This window comes from Harpia harpyja, chromosome 14 (assembly GCF_026419915.1).
Source record: "Harpia harpyja isolate bHarHar1 chromosome 14, bHarHar1 primary haplotype, whole genome shotgun sequence".
NCBI lineage: Eukaryota > Metazoa > Chordata > Aves > Accipitriformes > Accipitridae > Harpia > Harpia harpyja.
Window position 1 is genome coordinate 11905745 of NC_068953.1, and position 23516 is coordinate 11929260.

The following is a 23516-nucleotide window of genomic DNA, read 5'->3' on the forward strand; positions in this document are numbered from 1 at the left end:
AATTACTGCACTCTCACTCTTGAAAACCAGGCCCCTGAAGAGAGTTTTAAATTGGACACCGCAAATGAAGAAGCCCCGACATCCTTGTATTCCTTTGAGAACATTGATTTAAAAGCTTGACTCAAAAGAGCTTCCCAGTTAAACGCCTGAGTTGAAGCTGGGGCTTTTTCCTTAATCAGGACCAGACAAATTAAAATGAACACAGAAGACTGAATTTACACAACAAGTTATTCATTAAAGGAAGGGACAGAAGGGGGTAGGGAAGAGAAAGAGACCACGTGGAAGCAAGAGAGAGCCCACAAAAATAGACTATGCTAGGAGACTATCAGGAAAGGTGGCAGTAACAACATGCAAGTGTTATAACAACAGCCAAGATGATTTTAAGAAGTGATGAATCCTTTCACACTAATCTAAAAGGAACAGCAGATTCCTAGCCCCCCTGAAAAAGTCAGACCTATTTATTCAGTGCTAGGAAGGATATCTGAAGGATCTGGTAAATGCATACCAGAGAGTATAAAAATAGTATCTCCTCTAATAGTACAAATGCTTTGAAACAACCTCAGCTGTAAGAGGAAAGGATCACTAGGACTGGCCGAGGAAGTAGCAGCCCAGCAGCTCCTGGGCCAGCAGCTGTTAGTGCAAGTCTGGGTATTTCCAGAGCAGGATGGCACCATCTGCACTCACACTTACAATGTACTTGTTCCCAGGGCAGACCTTGAGACGGGTGATGTTGCCACTGTGGCCCACTCCAACATGAGTCACTGCACCCTCATTATAGTCCCACAGTTTCACCAGATGGTCATCACCACCTGCATTGGGCACAAAGGAAGAACAAATGATTACATGGAGTTCTGCTGCTTTTTGTTCCCAGATCACAGGCAAGGGAATACTTAGGCATTCATCTGATTTAGAAAGGGTGGAATACATTGTCTTGGGCATTATGGCAAAAACTACTTCTTTACAGCTGAGAGTCAGTGTCCAGTAGAGTGCTCAGGACCTGCACCAGCAGATCACAGTGAGCTATGGCCAGCAACTGGTACCAATAATATCGAGCATCTTCAGAAGGCTCTTAACCAACATTCGTTTAACCAGGTTAATCTAAAATAACTGGTGCTGACACCAAATCTGTGGTTTTTAACTATAGCCGAGATGATACACAATACCATGGCTCCTCTGTGCTAGTGCTAGACTCCCATAAGAGATGTCATGATGGCGGGGAACATGTGAGCCTGAGGCTGGATGGAGCCTGGAGTCATTCCCACTTGCAAACCAACAGAGACTGCCAGCCTTCTGGAGTAGGGCACTTGAACAAATCATTCAAGTGCACTGTGAACACCACTGAACTAAATGAGGAGCAGGGCAAGGTGAAACCCTGTATTCTTCCCTGGGAGACATTTGAACCTTGTCTTCACCTTTAAATTACATCTTGCAAGACTGAACCACAGTATCTTCCACGTCTGAACTATACTTTTTTCTAAGTATTTTTCTTCAGTGATGAATTTTGTTTCCCCCTTTAGATGACCCCTCCTTTCAGTTTTTTCATACTTTTCTGAGATCCTTGGTTCACTGCCTTCCTTTTCCTGCTCTTAATATGACTTCCTCTTTTCTAGTTTCATCCACCCACTCACCTGTGACAAAGTATGCCCCATCTGATGTGATGTCCATCCCGTTGATGGAACCCGATACAGACCCTTCCAATTCTCTGATTGCAGAGCCATCAAACACTTCCCAGTATCCAATCTAGAGAGCAGACCAGAGAGGAGAGCTCAGTTGTGCGTGAATAGCACACAGATTTCAGCACCACCCTGTAACACAACCTTCTGTGGAGGTTCAGGAGCTTTACCACATAACAAGCCCCAGACTTTGTGTTTTGGAATTACCGCAAAAAGAATTGCTGCAGCTTTGCTTACCCTTCTGTCTGTTCCACTGGTGATTATCTGGTACTCTTCAGGATGGTAACACACACATTTGAACAACGTGTTGGCTAGAATCATTTGTTTTCTTACAAAACGCCTGCAAAACACCCCCAAAACAGGATAGAGCAATAGGGTCAAAACCCAGACTTTGACTGCCTGAACTATGTCTGCCTGCGCTATACATCAGTTCTCTCTTTCTACTTGGATATTTTCAGGTGTTGGTCTAAGTTCAGGGTTTCATGAAGCCTATTAGTCATCAGTTCTGTTCCCCATCACAGCTGCCTTGTAAGACTTTTGATCTGCTGTCATATGAAATGAAATTTTTTAATCCAGAATGCTTTCTAGGTGCTATTCACTATGCAAAAATTTCCTTAACCTTACCTGCAGATCTGCAGATCTGCAATAGCTTGACAAGAGTCATAAAGTGCTGGAAAACGGAACTAGTGGGGAACTTAGGAAATCACCTGTTCCACCCGCTCGGCCAAGCAGGATCCAATACAAGAAAACAACTTGAGGTGAATGTTTGTCTAAACTTTTCTGAAAAGTTTCTAGCATTGGGAGTTCTACATTCCCTGACCTGATTGTTCTTTCTAGTAATTTTTATTTCCTAATGCTCTTTTTCCCCTCCTCCTCACTATATGGTGTCACAAATAGGGCACAGTAACCCAACAGAGACATTACCAGCACTTTAAGTGTCTTGCAATACTTATCTGTCTCCTTACACAATGTCCCAGATGATGCACGTTCCATCAAGGCTGGCTGTGACACACTCTCGGTCGTCCTTCTTAATCTTAATGCAGGACACAGCAGATGTATGCTCCTTCAGAACTTCCCCCAGTTTGTGAGTCCTCTCACCAATCTCCCAGACCCTCACCTGAAAATCAGCAACAAACATCTGCTCTTGTACCACCCAGTCCTGACTGAGCTCAGGAGGATGTCTAAGGCTTTCCTGAACTCTTCTTTTTTCTTATAACACATACAGCAACTCAAATCTCAACAGACCGTCTCTATTTTCCTGTGGGTTATTCATGTAGCTGACTCATAAACCTGAACTGAGTTCTTGAAAGTATAATACACTTGGTTCAGGAATTCCTGACCATTAACCCCAAACCTTATTTTTGCCAGGTTCCCACTCTCCCATGCTTCAGTTTACTCATCTCTCGATCAGGAAAAAGCATCTAGTCCATGATATATTTCCAGTGGTGCTTTAAAAATCAAAGAGCGAGACTGCTGAAATGGAATATAAAAAAGCTACCTGCTATTTGTGCTATGTATAATGCCAGTAAGTAAATACAAAACAGGTCTTTAAATCTTTGATGTGAAATATGTGCCTGAAAGCACCTCTTTTCCCAGTGGTGGTAACAGCAAAAATCTTTCTGCTTTGAGGACTTGATCCTTCACACCTTGCGTTTACTGTCCCACTAGTGCCAAACGTCATGATATATAATCGCTTTTACATTCCACTAAGGTCAAATCCTAGTGAAAATTTAGAAATTTAGACACTGACATCAAAAACAGAGAGAGCTGACCTTCCACGTTTTCAAGTCTGATGCTGAGTTATCTGTGGGATCTGGATGTCCAATTCCCAGTTGCTAAATGATCAGAGCATCCAGACCCCTTAAGCAACCCTGAAAGTCACAGCTTTCAGATGATCGATTTTGACAGAACCATTAGCATTTCAGAACACCTTTTTTTGTGTTCCAAATGAATACTGCAAGTGCTTCCCTGCAGTTCTCATTTCTACTTAACCAACCTTTAGCTTTAATTCTGTCTCAGCTGTTTTTTTCAGTTCAGAGATGAACTAACCAGAGCCTATGCCATTCTGTGTGTGATACAGAATCTAGGTTCTCTGTCTTTTGCATCCTCTAGCGCTAATCATCCAAGGTACTTAACTGTTCTTTTATCAGTGAAGGGTTGAAGTGGCTCATCATCTCTAATGTCTTTATGCAGTGAGACAAGGCAGTGCTGCCATTACTGCTCTACAGCAGAGCTGAGGTGCAGAATGATTCAGAAAGATGGTTCAATGATTAGGACATTAGCCTGAGATTTGGAAGACCTAAGTTCAATTCCTCACTCTTCAAGACTTCCCTTACAATCTCCAGCAGGGCACACTGAACACTTGAGATCACAGTACACAAACAAAGCACAGAGCAGTTAAATCACAGTCAGAAATCCACGCACAATTAAATGACTGGTTCTGAGCGCTTGCCAGGCTGCAGAGAGGAAGTCCAAAGCAAGGCAAGAAACTGAACATGAGCCTTCCAAGACTAATTATTTATTTTTAATATAAATAAAAGCCCTGTGTTTAAATTATTTAAACATTAGGAGAGGAGTGTCACTTTTACAGATTGCAAAGGGCCACAACTATATGAAGTGCATGGAGTAGTCAAAGTACATGGTGTTTGTTTTCTATGGCCAGAAAAAAATTGTTGAACTGCACAGGTATGATGACTACAACATATTTTCTGATTTTTATTGTTATTTGTATGGAATGTTTCCATAATTGTATTAGAAATTGAGTTATTATTAGAGTCTTTTATTAACACCATCACCTCAAACAGATAGTACCATCCCAGAAAATTAGGAAGTTACCCCATAGACACTATAGCGATATAAAGTGAACTTTGTGCTATTAAATGAATTCATACAGGTCCATTTGGACAGGACTAGGACTTCCAAAGCAATGACAGAAAGAAAATCTCTGCTAGAGCACAATAAGACGGAGGCTTGCAAGCAATGACTAATGCAGGTAAGCCAAATATAGGGGAGAGACAAATAAACAAAAAGGATTAAGAGCATATTCTGCATTAGAAGGATTTCCAAGAGTATCATGCCAGAAGAAATCGGGGCATTGTTTTACATTATGCCCTCTGAGAGCAGGAGATTTGCATTTATCAAAGGCTAATATTTTCAAATTCAGTCCTTTGCTCAAGTGAAAGCTAAGAATAGCTCACTTTCTGACTAAGCAGTTACAGACAATTTGCAGGCCCTGTGATAAGAGCCCAGAGCTGCTCCAGGTTTTTAAGCAAAAATTACCTGCCCTTCACCTCCTCCACTAATGATTCGTTTACAGTCACTTGTAGCAGCAATTGCCGTCACTCCCAAGCTATGGGCATGGTTAATGACATACATTAGCCGTCCAGTCTCTGGCATGAAGGCACGGATTTTCCCGTCATTCCAAGCTGATGGATAAAAAGAAACAGATTACCCAGGCGCACAGACTTTCCTCATATTATTGTCTCTCTTTCCTTTCCAGATGAACTTCCTTTTTTTATTAAGTTTCTTTATAAGGCCCACCCTGTTAGATCACCAGTATACACGTGAAAACCACTGTACCGTAGATGAACCCGCAGAGTTATAGCCCCAAATAAACTATTGAAATTTAATTCCTTTTTGGTTCTGGCTATGGGCAAATTGGTTTGGTAACAATGGGGGGACTGCATTGCTGCTCTAGTACTGCAGTAGCTCCTGTGTAAGCAATTTGCATATGGCAATGGGTAGCAAGGTTTATGTAAAAGGTGGTCTACATACATCACAGGTTAATCTGCTGCATACAACAAGGTTAATATTTTAGAATTAGATCTTTTGAATAAGACCGAACTGAGTTCTGAATTGCTGGAATTCACATCCAAAGTGAGGTCTCAAAACCTTGCCTTCCACAGCACCAGGATGCTGGGGACTGTGAGCAAAGTTCATCGGAGCAGCTGCAAGCAAAGAGGCCTTTGGGTCAAGCAATGAACTGAATTTAAACCCATTTCCAATTTAAACCTCTCTTCATTCTAACATACTGATGTTTATTAGTTTGGCAACACTTAGAGACTGGACTCAACCATGGGTCTGGACCGATCATTACCTGAGATGATGCTTTTGCCATCCCTCATAAAATCTATGGCATGGCAGGTCATGTTGGGGATGACAATTCGTAGGAGCTCCCTGTTTTTTGGGGTGTGCCACACCCGAATATCATTTTTGGAGCAGGTAGCAAACAAGTCAGAAGTTCCCCTGGAGAATTCAGAGAGGAGAGATAATGAGGAGGGACATACAGAAAACGCTTCTTTCTTTGTCAGATCTTAAATCATTTTTCAAAACTTAGCTGTTTCTAATGTGCAACTGCAATCTTCCCAGTAGAGATCACCATGGTTAAGACAAAAGCCTTTTTCATAGGATCACCTTTCTTACATAAAATTCCCCTGGTTTGGTTTCTATTCAAAGATTCATTTTAAGAAACAGTTAAAGTGAAAGTAAAAGAATTCTTTCTACTTCAGGTGAAGTTGTGACATTTATTTCCCATATTCAATTTCTAAAGAACTTCACGTGTTGTATATAATAGACACAAAAGTGAGTGTAGAGGTGCTGACTGCCCAGATTTAACATCAGGGACTAACAGCAGCCTCATATTGTAAAGATGTCATTTTTTATCTTGCTTACTGGATGATTCCTATTCAACATCGTTGAAGGCAATAGAAACGATGGCAAAAGCCTGTTCATAATATACTTGTTATACATGTTTGAATAAAAAAAGACCTGCAGCATTTCAAAAGCTGTAGGACTCAATGCTTTGAAATAAGCTCTAAACCATACATCCTAGGGATATGACAGAAAGTGAAATCTAGAAAGGTACCACAAGCTTTTGTTCACTTTCACCATCAACGCCTGGAAAGATGAACCAGGACAGAGAAAACTGGCACAACAAAAGTGTGGCCCCTTTCAAGCCCAGCTTGCATGGGTGCTTTATAAAGCAGGATAACAGCAATTCAAGTATTCTGAAATAAGCCAGAACAGGGAAATTATGCCTATATTTCCCAATCAGTGATATGCTCTGTTCAAGAGCGGTTGACAGATAAAAAGTTTAAACATATATGCAAGGATGTAGTCGTGTAGTCCTTACAATCATCACTAAATCCAGCTCATCCAGCTACCTCTGTGACACAGATGTGCCAGTCACCTATATTAGCATCAGATGACCCTAAAGCTCCAAATTATTTACTCATTAAATTAGAAGGATGCGGATTTTTCAGGCTGGTGACAAGCAGGGAGGAGAGCATCTTGCATTGAGCACTTTGCTGTACCTTGGTAAGATTTGATCCTTTGTGCCATGTCAAGAAGCAATGCAATAATAACATGACAAAAATAAAAACTTTCATTGGGATCAAAATCCCATTCTCTATTTGGAAAGGAAACAACCAATCCATTGCGGGGTTTTTTTAAATAAAGTGTCATGATCCTACTATACAGGAAGAGGGAACATTTGCTGTCTGTTCACAAGACAAAAGCAGACAGAAAGCAAACCACTATACTCCGTATCTCTCATCACAAGCCTAGAATTTAATATAACATGCCATACTGTCAAACATGAAATCATAATTGAGGCTAAGAGACCCAAAAAGCCTCTTTGAACAGCTCTGCTAGTCAGGTTTCAGCTGATGTTACAGGCAGCACACTTCTACAAGCTCTAGCTGCAACAGGTTACACAAAAGCAGACTTTCAGGATTCACACTGCTGGCAGACTAAGTGGCCTGAGTCTCATAGCACCAACCTTAGGAGTAAAGGGGGAGGTTGCCATAGCTGCTGTGACCCAAACATAAAGAATTCTAGTCTTTTTATTTAGAATTCTTTCTGTAGATCGATCATTTTTCCAATTCTTAAACTGAACTGCTGCCTTCTGCTTTCAAGCAGCCGCTCACCATCACCCTTGCATTTCACTGGTAGGTGACAGCATTTCCTGTATAAATCATCCCGTAAGGACGTTAACAGGCTTTGGGTTCCTGTTGGTTAAAAGGTGTTTACATAGGTATCCTGACCTTACTGGCAGCTTACTCAAACTTCTTCACCAGCCAAAAGCATCCCAGCCGGTTATACTCACAAAGGAAAGATGATGTCATGGACGGCTTCCTTATGACAGGCAGTGATCAGCTCCTCTTTAAATGCAGTGTAGTTAATTTGATAAATCTGGCACTCATTTGTCCCTACAAAGATCTGGTGACCCTGACCTCTACATGTCAGGGAAGTGACAGCACCTTGAACTTGAATTTTCCTGTTAAGAGAAGGCAGAGGTTTGGCCTGACATTGACCTCGAGGTACTTATTTTCCAACTTCCTTTTTCCCCTGACTTTATAGAATCTTGACTTTCCCTGCTTCTCCCAAAAGCTCCATGCCAGGCTGTGATATCAATATGCAAGAGCATGGTCAGGACTAACATTTCATTCCCAGTCCCATGTTAATACTTCATATGATCTTGCCTGTCCCACCTGCTACTCTGCCAGGGCTTGCAAAGGCAGTGCTTTGGAGACTTTGTTTTCTGGACCAGGGCCTAAGTTAACACCGTCTTTGTTGATATTCTTGCTCAAGTGCACTTAGATATCCCATATTCACTTAGATATCCCATATTCAATAATATTTCCAGACAGTTTAGATCTTCTGGGAATAGTTTCAATTGTACAAAGCTAAGCTTGCAGAACTGTATGCTTAAGTTGGCTATTCAAACAATGCAAAATGAGTATGTGCAAGCCCAATTTTCAAATCACATACGGGGAAATGACGCCTGCAGCTTTCTATTTTGTATGCAGGAAAAAGCCTTGCATGTACTCCAGCCACTTCCAGACATGTGCCTGTAAAATTAGCGGAGCCCTCCTTTGCAATCCCATGTCCTCCAACAACCCTTTTTTAGATGGCAAATACTGCTCTTTCTCAGCTGGTGTAAATAAGCATAATTTTACTGACTTCAACAGACCTGTCTGACTTTGCATCAATTTAGAATCTGACTCCTAATGCCTAAAAGGAAACAATGGTCACTTAAAATGAACAATGAGTAGGGCAATTCACTTCTGTGCAAACACATGCAGTAATTTTCAGTCTCCTTCAACTTCATTACACTGGAACCATACTGTCTATTTTGTCTGCAGGATTGAAAAACAGATTTATTTGGATTACGCCTTTATGTAGAAATGATTGGTTCTTATACTGTGACCCTTTGGGGAAACCGTCACCTCCACCCTCCTGATTCTCCCATCTATAAACTCACTTCATTACTTTGTAGTTTGAGCCTTTACAGAGAGCTACAATCCCTCCTCCGGTGCCGACTATTAAATCTCCTGTCTTCAGCAAAAGCAAAGCTGTGACTCCCTAGGAGAAAACAGGATTAAAACACAATTGGATGGAAGCAGAGTCTATTGCTGCAGCCATGCTGAATAGCACAACAGAGTCTCTATCGTGCTCCTGATGGCAGTGCTTATGTCACTCAAATATGGCTTTATCAGTATTCTTTGACTGACCTAGGCTAAAGAGTGACTCTCTAGAGGGAGAAGGGAGAAAAGAGTTATTAATTACAGGTGTATATGAACTACTCCAGTGTGAGTCTTTAAAGAGCAAGTAAATAGCACCATCATGAATCCTTCAGAGCAGCTGGGACCGTGCATGAGCCTACATATCCTTACCTCATTCCAGCAAGCAATACGCACATTTTGTATTAGTGCCTCCACTTTTCCTTCCACTGGTTCTTCATCTATCAGACATGAAAACAACAGAGGATAAAACTCAGCCTAAGCGTCCTTTCCTATAGCTGCTTTTAGGACAGATCCTCTGTGTCCCAGGCCTCTCTCCCTGTCTGAAAGATGCAATCCCATCTCCCACCTACTAGAAATAAAAGACATTTGTCACAGAAGAGCTTCGAAAATTAGTCAGCCCATCATCAACAAGGGTTTCTGCTATTTACTAAGATGAGTAGATCAACAGGAGGTCAACCATTAGAAAAAGAAGAAATGCTTTTCAGTGGATAAAGCACCAGACTACAGTAAAAAAACCCAAACCAAACAAAACCAGCAAACAAACAAAAACAGTCCTTAGCCAAGCCACAAAATTTCAAGTATAAGAAAAGTTGGTCTCTGCTTCGGTTCTGCTACCTGTGAAGTAATATTACTCTTCTGTATACAAGACAACAGATTAATTCTTGAAAATCTGAGAGACCCCCAAAATAGGCTGCAAGAGGGGTGAAACTACTTCTGTGGGGTTAAATCCTGATATTCTTACTTAGAAAAATATCCCTACTAGCTTGGGGAACATACGCATGGCTGAAATGGAAAGAAAAAAAAAAAGGAAATAAAGGAGCTTTATGCCATCAAAACTTGGATTGAAAACTAAGCTCTGTCACAAAGCAAGCATGTACAAGAGGCACAGGCCAGCTGGTAGCAGCTCCAGGCTCCCCGTGACTTGTAAGGAGTCTGTTGAGCTTGACATTTGAAGTTGCAGTATAGACTCCAGCAACATTTGCCACTACCTAGGTTAATAAGCAGTATTGCCAACTGTTGTGATAGTATGTTCACAGTATTATGATTTTTTTTCTCTAAGCCTGAGCTCGTAGAGCCATTAAGTGAAAACAACAATTTCTGTTTGGTAAAGTTCTTTCTTGGAAAAAGAAAACACCTCTAGCATTTAGTGTTGTGAAAGCATGAAGAAGTGAATTCTCAAAGAATAATAACCAAGAGGCAAATCAGAGTAATTCTGCATTTATTCTTTAGGAAGATATCACTGTCATGTGCTTGGTTTGTGATTTTTGAACAAATACAGGTGTCAGCACTTTATGATAAAGTCTGACATCTAAGCAGCACCACCCAGCATTCCTGTTCTTTTCAAGCATTAATCTGGCCTAACCCCAGGAAATTTTCAGGACTAAACACTTTCAGAGTGTTTAAAAGAATGAAAGCCAGAAAGGGCTGATTTTCTGTGTGGAAAGGGCTGAAGCTCTAAGGAAGATGAGAGAGGAAGTGAAGAAAAAAGAGAAAATAAAAATGGATATTTGAGCTATTTAGACCCGGAAAGGATGTTGCAAAAGTGACAGACAAGGTCTGGTGAATTTGGAAAAATTACTTCTGTTCAGTTATCCAATGAAATAGAAACAACTGATTGTTTTTAAAGGCTTGCTTATACTTTTTGAAGAAAAAAAAATCACCATGTACGTAACTGGGCATTCCAAGCAGCCTTGTACCCACCTATGCGTCAGTTTAAGGACTATTTAACTTCAGGATCAAATAAATGTGGATTGCAAAAAAAAAATTGAAAAAAAATTTCCTGATTTGTAATTTAATTGCACTGGATTTCTTCACTAGTCTGTCTCCACCAGTAGCATATCCACAATCTCCTGTAATATCAGGACTGATCACCGTGAAAAACACAACCTCCAGAGAGGATTTTATGCCATACTATCACAACACTACCAGGCAGGAAGCCAGGTTTCATGCAAATATTCTTAGCAAAAGCATGAGAACAAAGGCTTTCATTTTAATTAGAAATATGATCCATAAGCAGAACTCTTTCTGAACAATGTTTTAAAAAATTTCCTATGAGGTGTTGGCAGCATTTTGCGAGTCCTCTGTTATCACAGGCCCATCAACTGTCTTTTGATCTACTGTTTTGCAGTTTTTCCTGTAAAAGACTTCCACCTCAAATGCCCTTTGGGTTTAGCATTATGGCAGGTGGCGGCATTAGAAATCAAACCTATGACCACGTAGTTTATCTGATTACAGCTCCCTGCTACTTGCTAATAAATTAGAGTTTTTGCAGCACTGCCAAGACTGCTTTGATTTTTCCAAGGTATTCTCTTCAGTTCTTCAATTTGAGAGGGAAGCGGGTATTATTAAGAGAGAAAAAACCCCAACCTTAAAGTGGCTAGGATTCATTGCTAGGCTCTCAAAATCATCAGAGTTTGATTTCAACCTTGACTTGGTAATTGTCTTCTTTCTTGTCCAGTCTGTTCTCTGAATCACCACGAGTAAACAGATAGCTTTATAAATGGCACTTGTTATTCATGGAATCCAGCAGTTCACGTTAATGATGCGATGAATACTCTATTTTATATACTGCCAGACCTCTCGTAGATGAAATGCAGAGTCTAATGTAGGAGGTTAAAAATATCACCATTCATTATTTACTTCTTACAAAAAGAAACCACTGCTTTGAAGTATGATTATAAATAAAAATGCCAGCAAAAATCCCACCTGCCCATTCCCTTCCCTGCAGGGATACTTGCTCTTTGTCCCGTTCTCATCTCTTGCAAAGTTCTTGAGTGCCCTATGAACCCTTCCAGTGCACCTCCTTTAAATATATATATATATATATTTTTTTTTTTGCAATGCAAATCACTCCAACTATTTCTGAAAATGCATTTGCAATCGTACATCCCACTTTGCATCTGAATGGGTGCCTTATAGCTCCTCAAGTTTGCAACAAGAATAAAAATTAATTTTGTTGTTTATTCCAGTATTTATAGACATTACAGAAATGCACTTAAACTTAATTCCATGTAGATGGAAAACAAGTTGCTTCATCATACCAGTGAGCTATTCTGCCACTCCTCTTCAAAACAGAAACAGAGAAATCTTCAGATCATGTCTACATAATAAACACATTCTTATATGTCTAAAGGCAAAGTTCCTTTAAGGTTGACCAAACTTATTTTCAATAAACATCTTCTCCTCACCCAAGAAGTGTCTAAACTCTTTCTTTAAAGATATGCTCGTTGTGGGGTGGCTGTGGATTCCAGGTTGAGAGTTTCATGGTATGCCACTGCCTCATAATTCCCCAGAGTGACTGGTTTTCAGACATACAGGATAATGTTTGTTCACAAATATGCATCTCTTCAGTAGAATTGCAATGAAGTGATGAAAACAGTGCCGTGGGGAGGGAGGCTGGGACAGTTCCACCACTGGAGGCCAACCTCCCTGCCAGGGAGCAGGGAAATACCTGGTTAGGAAAGGCAGGGCATGTCCCAAAAGCCATGCTTTGCAGTAGTCATGCCTACCTTGAAACAGCATGGCTCACTTCTGAAACAAGCTATGGCTAGAGAGGTGAGAATTTTTGTTACAAGTACTGATACATGGTAAATCTTCAAGAAAGAGACAAAAGATGTCCTGTGAAATACACACAGGTCTGCTGGGGGGGCGGGGGGGGGGGGTGGCAGGAGCGGGAAATAAAAATTAACACTTCTCCTCGGGTTGCCAATATGATGTACTAAAATGTGTAGAAACGACGATGCAAATACTTTTGTTTTGATAAATGCTGTGGTTTTGACTTGAAAAAACATGTGCAAAATACCTCTTCAGGCATTGAAGACTATGATACAATTGGAAATTTCTGTCATAAAACATTAGATCCTATGTGTGTTCAGCAAGGACTTGTTGACAGTCTAGTGACAAGGTATTATTTGTATGCAGAGATGTGGGTGGGTGGAAAGGGAATCACAGTACGGAGCTAGGAAGGGAGAAATGGAAAGTATGAAAGTGGATCTGACAGTAGCTGGAGATAAAAATGTACGAGTACCTTCTCACTGACTGCAACAATACAGGTTCGCCCGGATGAATTTCCCATTTTGGGCATTTGGAAACTGATTGATAAGAATGAGGGAAGAGAGCAGGGAGGGAGTAAGCAAGAGGAGAAGGGGTAATAGGGTTGAGCACGTGTCTGATTGAAAAGCCTGTCTCTGAACAGAAATGTCCATTTTAAGCAACAGGGTAAAGGAGGAGACTGGAAGGACTACTTGTTATTTCCACCCAATGTGAATGTCTCCTTTTCTTTCCCTTCTCCCAACATGACCAGTCGTATATCTTAAGTAGCTGCCATTACATAACACTAATAAAACAAAGTTTAAGTCAGATTAATGCCTACCAGCTCAGGTCTCATCCACAAGGCTGGCAGGCAGCTGTGACAAGATCCACTTCTGGATCTTCTCCCTAACATCTTGTCAGTCTCTTGCATAGCCAAAGGTCCTGTTTTTCTTCAGCTTTTCATTATCAGAAGCAATGTCAGCTGAAACTTGTGATGCTCCAAAGGTCTCTGCCACAAACTGTGGTTCCTATGGATTTGCCTTATAATAAAACCCCTCACAGTATGGATTGGACTGTGGTCTGGCTTTGAGCCTCTGCTTTTCTCTAAGAGGCCCTAGGCCCTCTTTCAACCCCCAAATTGCACGGCATCCTGCTAATGACCCTATTTGATTGCTTCTTTAGCAATGGTCTCAGAGTATATTTTTTGTGAAGTTCTGTTTCAAATGCATTTGGCACCTTTCCCTCACCCCTGAAGGCAAGGAGTTCAGGACCTTGTGTGGCTTCAACCAGGTACTCTAGGCAAGGTACACGTACTGCTAGATGTAGAAGGACTCAAAAGCATGCAAGCATTTAAAAGGGGAGGTGATATTCAATCATCAAGACCTTGGCATAAGAAACACCAGAGATCAGCCAGGACATGGGTCCTGTGTGGATGCAAAACCTTGCAGGATGACTGCTAGAAGACTGACTTAACAGTGTACAGTACAGGTATACCCACAAGAGACCTAATGCACATTCAGCAAACTTACGATTTCTATCAGGGAAACAAAATACATACAGTCTTGTCACTTAATACATGCACAGAATTAAGTTACTTTTACATTCCTACAATGCAAGTGGGAAAAACAAGTAATAACTTCTCCAACCTTCTGGAATAGATAAACATTGAAATATATTTCAAAGAACCCAGTGGCTCCAAGTTATCCCAGAGATGTGGGCATGCATTTGTAACGGAAGAAACTACAGTTTGAATGGGCACATATGTGGTTTCTATGTACATTTGTTGGTACAAGCAAAGTGCAGGAGGTTTGGAGAAACAAGTCCACAGTAGCTTTTTCTTTGGGGTTTACTGCTGAATTTTTCTTACAGTTCATGTTAGTCTTGTGTTTACTCTCAAACAAGATTTGCTTCTTTCTAGGACAGCTTCCCCATGGCATCCCTAACGGTAAGTACTTTTGGTACTTACATCTGCATTGCATCCCTTGCTGCTCACTTATTTTCATGATTGCTAACAGAATCACAAAATACATTCAACCTTATGCAAGAAAGTTTTTCAGGGAACTGTTTGAATTCCTTAGGTATTATGCCCTCCGCTGGGTATAACCTGAGAAGCTACAAGAAGTCTTTTATAGCAACAAATAAAGAGAAGTCAAGAGCAAGTGTACTAGCTGGTGCTGATTGTTTATCACTACAGCTCCCTGCATGCAGAATTCTTGTACAATGAAAGGCCAAAAGCTCCTTATTCAGGAGATACTCCTGTCTCAGGATCCTCATACTAAGACCCATGAGTCGCAATTATAGACAAAAAAAGCTAAGTTAAAAGAAATTTGGTGCTATGAATTCAAGCACTCAGAAATTAAAAAGCAATAGAATCAATGTGTCCTGTGCAACCTTGTTTTGTCCTAATTGTGCATATGCATTATAATAAACTCTTTAAATGTATTATCTATACTACCTTTTTCAGTAAGACCTCTGCCTCATCAGTGGCAGAGTCAGAACTTCAAAAAGACAACCTCCTGAAGGGAAGGGGGAGGAATGGTACATGGAACAAATACAAAAATCTAGGGGGTTGAGAGTTTCTTAAGAGCAACTGTAGTGTTTTGAAGTTTTTCCAAAATACTCTTCCTGTGGCAAACAGTGGTCTTGGAAAATTTTAGACCAGACAATTTAACAATTCTGTAAGATCCGAACATAGAACCTTATAGCAGTAAGTGCGGGAAAGCCTCTTAAATAAGCACGTCTACCAGTCTTCCTAGGAACGTCCTCTGTCTCACTGCAGCTAGTATTCTCCCTAAAAACTCCCAACTCAGGAACTACTCCATTTTTATGCTTATTTTTCACTTTTTATGACTTTTTCCAGATTTAGTATAAGAGAGAGTCTGTGGGATGACACATGAGATTCAAGTAAAACCCAAATTCTGAGCCAAATGAAGCTGAAGAAAGCCAAGCTAACAGTCTCAGACTTCAGGATCAAGACTGAGATGCTCACAAAGAACTAATAGCACAGCAAAAGGGTTAGTCTGTGAATCAACTTTATAATGATTCTCCTGGAGGTTGCCCTACTTTCAGTTACTGAGAAAGAGGAGGGTAAAGAAACATTCAAGTCACAGAGCTGCTACTCACTGAGCTAAACTTCTCCTTCTGGGGCCCATAGTCAGTCATCAGCTTGTTGTTTGTATTCACTTTCAGGACATCACCACTTGATGTGCCAACGTAAAAATAATTATCATCATCTGCCATCTATAGGAAAGCACAAAAAAAAAGAGATCACGGTCCAGATAGCGAGACACTTGTCCCATGCCCAGCACAGGGCTGCATAAATAGCTTTATTTCAGTGTATTGCCAAGATTTAATCTGAGGGGATACAGCCAATGTTTTCATCCTGTCACACTGCAAAGATCCATAACACTGCTGAACACAAGACATTTTCTAACCAAATCTAGATAATATTTTGAAGCAAAAGTGGGATTCTCTGGGTGCTAAAGCCTGTGACTAAAATACGTGCTGCTTCTCCTAAGAAGCACTCAAAACACTCTTTCCCGGGGTAAAGAAACTGTGGGAGACCATCTGCCATGAGCCAACACTTAGTAACTTCACTGCCATCATGCAGTTGTAATTGGCATTTCTAGCATTACTATAAAAGTTCATCATTTTTCTCTAGTCTGTAGAGAGTTTCTTAGTTTAGCCAAATAATTTTGGCTGAAACTTACCTTACCACACATGATCACTCTTCTCAGTTGCCCTGTCTGGCATTCAGTTGGGCAGATTTTCCTATTTGCTAGATCCAGTTCCCATACTCGAATGGTCCCACTATAAGAATGAATATAGTGGGATTAAATCTATGTATGCAGAAACATCCAAGTTTTTTCACTACTAGAAGAATTAAAAAGTGTTTACAAGGCTACATTGTTCTGAAATTTTAATAAGAAGGAAAAGAACAGTATCAGAGAGGCCAGAAGTAAGTGTCTGTCTGTTCCACTGTCTCTTACAGTAACTTTTTCCAGGTAAATCAAAAATCTTAAAGGTTCAGCAAAACCATACAAGGATTATGGAGGAGTACGTAACAACCTTGACACTTCATTTCCCAAAAGGACATGCAGTGTGGCAATCTTAGTTCTTAGAACGGGAAACGAACAGTATGGGACACTTTCAGCTATTTTCTAGCACAACTTAATTGACAACATAGGAGCCAATATAAAATCTTTCCACACAGTTGCCCTTACATTTAACAAAGTGTTAAAATTGCAAAGACCAGCACTCATAAGTCCAACTGCAGCCAAGAGCATCCAAAGCTTTCCCTGATTTAAAGGGAGGTGCAGGTCCTCAACAAGTTTAAATGTCAGGCTACGTATATGGGGGCTGTCTCAAATCCATGCAAAATGTGACTTTTTGTACCAACTTTTGTTACAAGCCAGTGACCAATTGTACATCACATCTGGTGAGGATAGGAGGTGATACAACAATCTGCAAGATATCATTGTTTCTACATTAATTAACCATTGTTCAGAGCCACTCATTGACTGCTTTTCTCGTGTAAACACTGACAACTAAATATTTTAAACACTGCATGGGGAATACTGAGTACAAAATCCTGCTATCAGGAACAGAAGTGATGCATGTGGGTCCCTGTGTGCTGCTTTGAAAACATATTTTTATATGTAGAACAAGCAGCAATGCCTTAAAGGGACAAGCTGATGGATATTAGTGGGTCCATTCAGAGCAAAAGAAAAAACACAAACACACAGTTGCTTAAGTTTCCTTGTATTTAAGTAAAGACTCTTTGTAAAAGGAAATAGGTCCATGGGTTCTTTCCCTCATTTCTTTCATCTAAATAAAACCTTACTTTCCAGCGGTAACAAATATCTCATCTCTGCAGCTGGAGCACACCACGATGGTCGCACTCCCTGCGCAGCATGCCGAGGCAGGGCTCCCGCAGACAGCCTCTCTCTTACCAACTTGCCACACAACCACGCTGCAGGAGAAGGAGGGGCTTTAAATAGCTTCACTTTTTGACATTAATTAAAAACAAATTACTTAAAAACAAAAACAAGACAAAACCTATTTTCCTGTAGTCTGTTCCCACCCGGATACACAATAAAAGTCACTTTGTAAAGATTTTACCCAAGAAAAGCTTTATCACAAATGTGTGGAATTGCAGTTTACACCCCCTGCTCCTAAAGCAAGAGTATGTGTATTTGTCGGATTCCTTCTGCTGAGCAAGACTCTAATCATATCTCAGGCCACTCGTAAAATCTGATTTAAAATAACTTTTTATTCCACTCTTAGTTGTCTCTCTGTTAAAGCAAGCCCTCAGTGAAATTTATACTTCTTCAGGGCAGTGCATTAAGCCAGCTAACTGTGCAGGCTCTGTAAGGTTTCTGGGCGATGACACCAGCTTAAGAATTAGCTGCTCCCTTCATCTTTCCCCATACCCTGCGCTCTGCCCACGGTACCCACCTGGCTTCCCATCAGACAGAGCTGGATCACTGAGGAGGGACACCAACAGGGGAAAGAGTCAGACTGCCAGAAGAGGGAGGAGCGAGTACTCCCTAAGAGCAGTCTTAGATGCCCTACAACTTGTCGGAAATGGTGTGACAAGAAGCAGAAATTATTACCTGCCATCGTCCTGTCCTCCCAGTGACATGAGATAAAGGCTGTTTGGAGAAAACGCTAGTCCTTCAATTCTACCCTTATGAAGTGACAGCCGAGCAAGTAACTCCTTCCTCTGGAAATCCCACAGAATGATGTCTGCCTGAGGTGCCAAGGAGAAGGGGTCAAAGCCAGAGCATTAGATATAACACACAGGATTAGGTATGAAAACTTTCTCTGGCAGGAAAGGTGTTAGAAGCAGCCCAGCCCAAGGTTAGCTTCTATCCAGCCCAGGGCTCCACTGACACAAAAACGCTTCAGATCAGGTGCTGTCAGAAGCATTATTCCAGCTTACCGGTTGAGTAGCTTCACTTCATTTCAGAACCAAACTTTACCCTGAGACACTGGGTATTTGACATAGATTTTAAAATACTTAAAACACTAATACTTGATTCCTTCCAGGTGTCTCAGGGTCTTTTCAAATAGGCAAAAATTAAACCATAAAGAACTTTAGAGGTCTAAAAAGGCAGGCAGGTACCTGTCAAGGGCTTTTGAAAGCCCTAAGCAGCTCTGAAAATCAGGTACCACTTTAAATACAACACCATTTATTAATTAATGTTTAATGAGATTTAGGCTGCCATATGCACACAACACTTTGGATAAAAGGGAATGGAATTAAGAGACCTCTCAATCTGGTTATCCTGATCCTAGGGGGAAGGCTTAAGACTACAAAAACATGAACGCACACCCAGCAGTGGACTAGCCACAATTTCCCATTCTCTGCAACACCCTCCCACTATAGGCATTTGTTTTCCAACAAAAGAACAAATAAACAAAAGGTGTTCCCTCTGCTGGCAAGCCAACTCCAATTTCTTTGGTCAATATTATACAGTTAGAAATAGAGCATTATCCACCTTGAAGCCCATGAAGGTGACTTGTCCAGAAGCAACGTACATCCCATTCCTGGACACGACGATGCAGGAGACATTATTGGTGTGACCATGCAAGAAAGTCTGTTTCTTACTGTCCAGCTCTTGAATAACCACAGTACATCCCAGAGGATAGAGAATGTGCTCCTTATCAGGGTGGCAGATCAAGCCACAGGGTATATGCCCTGCAAGAGAAAGGAGTGAAAGATCTGCTGGCTGCTAACAGTTCTGGCAGCTGCAGGTAAATTCTCTTACTCTGCCTGAAGCACGCAGTCCCAAGGGCAGGCTGACCTCTCCCCAACACCTCTGCACCGGTGGCCTTGCTTATTGCCCTCCCTAAGGGGAAATCGCTTGTTCCCCAAAGTTTATCTCACAAGGAGGGCAAAACCAAGAGCTTTCCAGTTCCCTCCAAAGCCATTCAGCAGAACCCAGCAAGATCATGGAGCAGATCCTCCTGGAAACTATGCTAAGGCACATGGGAAATAAGGAGGTGACTGGTGACAGCCAACATCACTTCACTAAGGGCAAATCATGCCTGACAAATTTGGTGGCCTTCTACAATGGGGTTACAGCATTGGTGGATAAGGGAAGACAGCTGACGTCATCTACCTGGACTTGTGCAAAGCATCTGACACTGTCCCCCACGACATTCTTGTCTCTAAATTGGAGAGACATGGATTTGACAGATGGACCCCTCAGTGGATAAGGAATTGGCTGGATGGTCGCACTCAAAGAGCTGCACTCCACAGCTCGATGTCCAAGTGGAGAGCAGTGATGAGTGGCGTTCCTCAGGGGTCATCGGTCTTGGGACCGGCACTGTTTAACATCTTTGTCGGCGACATGGACAGAGGGATTTAGTGCACCCTCACCAAGTTTGCCGACAACACCAAGCTGTGTGGTGCGGTTGACGTGCTGGAGGGAAGGGATGCCATCCAGAGGGACCTTGACAGGCTTGAGAGGTGCGCCTGCACAAACCTCAGGAAGGTCAACAAGGCCAAGTGCAAGGTCCTGCACGTGGGTCAGGGCAATCCCAAGCACAAATACAGGCTGGGCTATGAGTGGATTGAGAGCAGCCCTGAGGAGAAGGACCTAGGGGTGTCGGTTGATGAGAAGCTCCACATGACCCGCTGGTGTGTGCTCACAGCCCAGAAAGCCAACCGTATCCCGGGCTGCATCAAAAGAAGCGTGACCAGCAGGTCGAGGGAGGGGATTCTCCCCCTCTACTCTGCTCTCATGAGACCCCACCTGCAGTACTGCATTCAGCTCTGGGCCCCCAACATAAGAAGGACATGGACCTGTTGGAGCGAGTCCAGAGGAGGGCCACGAAGATGATCAGAGGGCTGGAGCACCTCTCCTATGAAGACAGGTTGAGAGAGTTGGGGTTTTTCAGCTTGGAGAAGAGAAGGCTCTGGGAAAAACCCTATAGCAGCCTTCCAGTACCTAAAGGGGGCCTACAAGAAAGCTGAGAGGGACTTTTTACAAGGGCATGTAGTAACAGGACAAGGGGTAATGGCTTTAAACTGAAAGAAGGTAGATTTAGATTAGATGTAAGGAAGTTCTTCACTGTGAGGGTGGTGAGACACTAGAACAGGTTGCCCAGACATATTGTGGTTGCCCCATCCCTGGAAGTGTTCAAGGCCAGGCTGGATGGGGCTTTGAGCAACCTGGTCTAGTGGAAAGTGTCCCTGCCCATGGCAGGGGGGTTGGAACTAGATGATCTTTAAGGTCTCTTCCAACCCAAACCATTCTGTGATTCTGTAACAACCCCGTGTAAAACTCCAGGATCACCTTTACACGTTTTGGACCGTGCTGTGCTTCCTACAGCTACGAGGAGATGTAACTGGCCCAGAGGTCTGAGCCCTTCAGCACAGACGGTTCTCCAGGAGCACCTGCTGATTTATGGAGGCCACATCACCAGTCCATGTTGCCATGTCCTGCCTCAAAATAGCTGCAAAGCCACAAATTTCCCGAGAAGGCGGTTGGCTGGAGAAGCCCCAGTGCCTAGCCCCCATCCCCGGGTCACAGGAGCGTTTATGACAGTACTTTGCGCAACCTGAGCTGGTTTTATTTTGAAATGAAACTCATTCTAGTAAGCTGGGTAATTACAAAAAAAAAAAAAAACCCAACCTACTATTCTGTCAAACTCTTCCTGCTCTTCACTTTGCATCTGTCTCTCGGGATGGCGGGCACGGGGAGCACGAGGAGGCGGCGAGGGGGGCAGGAGGGACCGCGCGCACCCGCTGCTCCCGGCCCACCCCACAGCACCGCAGCCCCAGCCGAGACCCACGGCTGCCCCACACCTGCCCCCCACGGTGTCCGCCTCCCCTCAACCTGTCCGCTGGCAACCCGTGCCCCACGGCTGCCCCCACAGTGCCCCCATACCCCACTCCCGCCCCCCCGCCGTGCCCCATACCCCCCCCCCGCTGCCCCTGTGGTGCCCCAGACCCCCTCAGCTGCCGCCCACGGTGCCCCACACGCCCCCCGCCCCGCCCTACCGTTGAAGCCGATGGCCGCCCGCAGCTCCAGCTCGCCCACCCCCGCCCCCGCCGCCATCGCCCCGCGCTGGGGACGCGGCGCCATGGCAACCGCGCCTGCGCGCAGGGGCCTGCCGCGCGCCCCGGCCGGCAGGGGGCGGTGTCGGACGGTGGCGGCCGCAGTCCCTGCCGGCCTGAGGCGGTTCCGCGGGCCGGGCCCGGGCTGCCCCGTCAGCGGGAACGGCGCGGGCGGCCGGAGCGGGAAGGCCCCGGACTGAGGAATCCGGCCTTGTCCTGTCTTCAGGGGTGCCTGGCTGTGTGGCACGGGCCGGCAGCCCCGCTCCTTCTAGAGAAGAAGGGGCGGGCGGGCTCGGCTGCCGTGGGGCTGCGGGGCAGAGGCGCTCGGCAGCTGCCCGCCTGGGCTGCCGGTGAGGGCGGTGAGGCCGGGCCGGAGCGGCAGCCGTCGCTGGGGCTGCCCTTCACCCCTCTCCCGGGCGACCCCGTTTGGCCTGGGCCGCCGAGAGCCGTCGGAGAGCAGCGGCTTGGTCTCTGCTGACCCCGCTGCAGTCAACGGCAAGATGAAAGGTCTCTTTATATGCCGTTACACGTCCCCTCAGCCTCCCGGCCCCTCTGCTTCCCCGGCGCGGTTTCAGGTTTTTTTTTTATTCTCCAAGAGTTTTGAACTTTATTCAGTAATGGAATAAAGCGTAAGAAGAAAAAGGACTGCAGCGTCCCTTTCAGAAATGGCAAAGGCGCTCATCAGATTACAGGCAGTGAATGCAATAAGCGCACTGACATCCATTGTGATTTACGGCTGTATTCAGCGGGGAGTGTAGGTACACAGCGCGTACAGCCTCAGAGGGACTCGCAGGCTTTGCCACCGCATCAGAGACATCCATGGCCTGCACGATACAACCTCAGCCCCTGCTATTTTAATACATTAGACGGGCCCTGCTTGCCCCTTACAAGGAAATACTCTGAAGACTGCTGAGAGGAGGTAAGGCCAGGTTGCTAACGAAGGGCTTTGCATTGCCAGGCAGGTCGTGCATCCTGTGCATCTCTGGGTGGAGAGGCAAAACAGCCTCTTGGGAAGGGAGAGGGACTCCCGTGGGAAACTTTCAGCTTGACAGAAAGTCCAGTACGTGATCATGGAAAGAAAGAAATACTGAGGACAGCCTAGCAGAGCGTTTTAATTGAAGGGAAATGGTAACTGGGTGGTGTTCTTTCATTTGAGCTCTGTGGGCGAAGGCCAGGAACAAAGGTGTGGACGGCTGTGTCCCACCTCCTCACCTTACCTGCATACCCTTTGAAGGCTACAAGCAGTTAATTCCTGGGTCTGCCGCATGACTGGTACTGTGTGAGCTTGCTGCCATCGCCTTGCTCCTGCCCATGTCCTCCTGCCATCGCTGGAAGGAGGCACCGAGGTAGCAGTAGCTCCTGCTCTGAATAGCTCGAGGAGTGGAATATATGAAAGATAAAACCACAAGTGGAAAGTATATTTGGATGTGGGGGACGTTCTCATGCTGCAGCCGGAATGATATCTCTATGGTCTACAACCCTCACACGAGGGTTGCCTTGTCTGACTGAGCTACACGTACACGTTCATATTTCATGTTTTAAAATGGCACGTCTCCCATTGTCCTGACCCCAGGTAGTCAGGGCACGTTGGTTAAGGCTTATATGTATTCACTGCTCACAGTCTTACATCAGCCCTTTGTAGTGAATATAGATCTTCAGTTTAATACAAAAATGACAAGGCAGGTACACAGCTGGGGGGTTCTTGTTGGCTGCCGG

General features: G+C 43.6%; 1 protein-coding gene across 1 annotated transcript; it reads right to left on the reverse strand.

Annotated features, from left to right (window-relative positions):
- Positions 1-214: 214 nt before the first annotated feature.
- CFAP52 (cilia and flagella associated protein 52) lies at positions 215-21837 on the reverse strand. The gene is made up of 14 exons (XM_052808987.1): positions 21744-21837; positions 19234-19433; positions 18346-18482; positions 17574-17702; positions 16441-16540; positions 15854-15970; positions 8938-9038; positions 7780-7950; positions 5770-5918; positions 4953-5098; positions 2639-2790; positions 1911-2013; positions 1629-1740; positions 215-809 (listed from the first exon to the last, which is right to left on the reverse strand). Exons 1-14 carry the CDS (start codon positions 21826-21828, stop codon positions 634-636), a joined length of 1878 nt encoding a protein of 625 aa, XP_052664947.1. The 5' UTR covers positions 21829-21837; the 3' UTR covers positions 215-633.
- Positions 21838-23516: the final 1679 nt, after the last annotated feature.

Excerpts from the sequence above, each read along its gene's own strand:
- CFAP52 (XM_052808987.1), bottom strand. The coding sequence starts at position 21,828 with ATGGCGCCGCGTCCCCAGCGCGGGGCGATGGCGGCGGGGGCGGGGGTG. Across the intron at positions 19,434-21,743 it reads GGCGGCCATCGGCTTCAACG|GGCATATACCCTGTGGCTTG; the intron begins GTAGGGCGGGGC and ends TTTCTCTTGCAG. Across the intron at positions 1,741-1,910 it reads CCAGTGGAACAGACAGAAGG|ATTGGATACTGGGAAGTGTT; the intron begins GTAAGCAAAGCT and ends TCTGCTCTCTAG.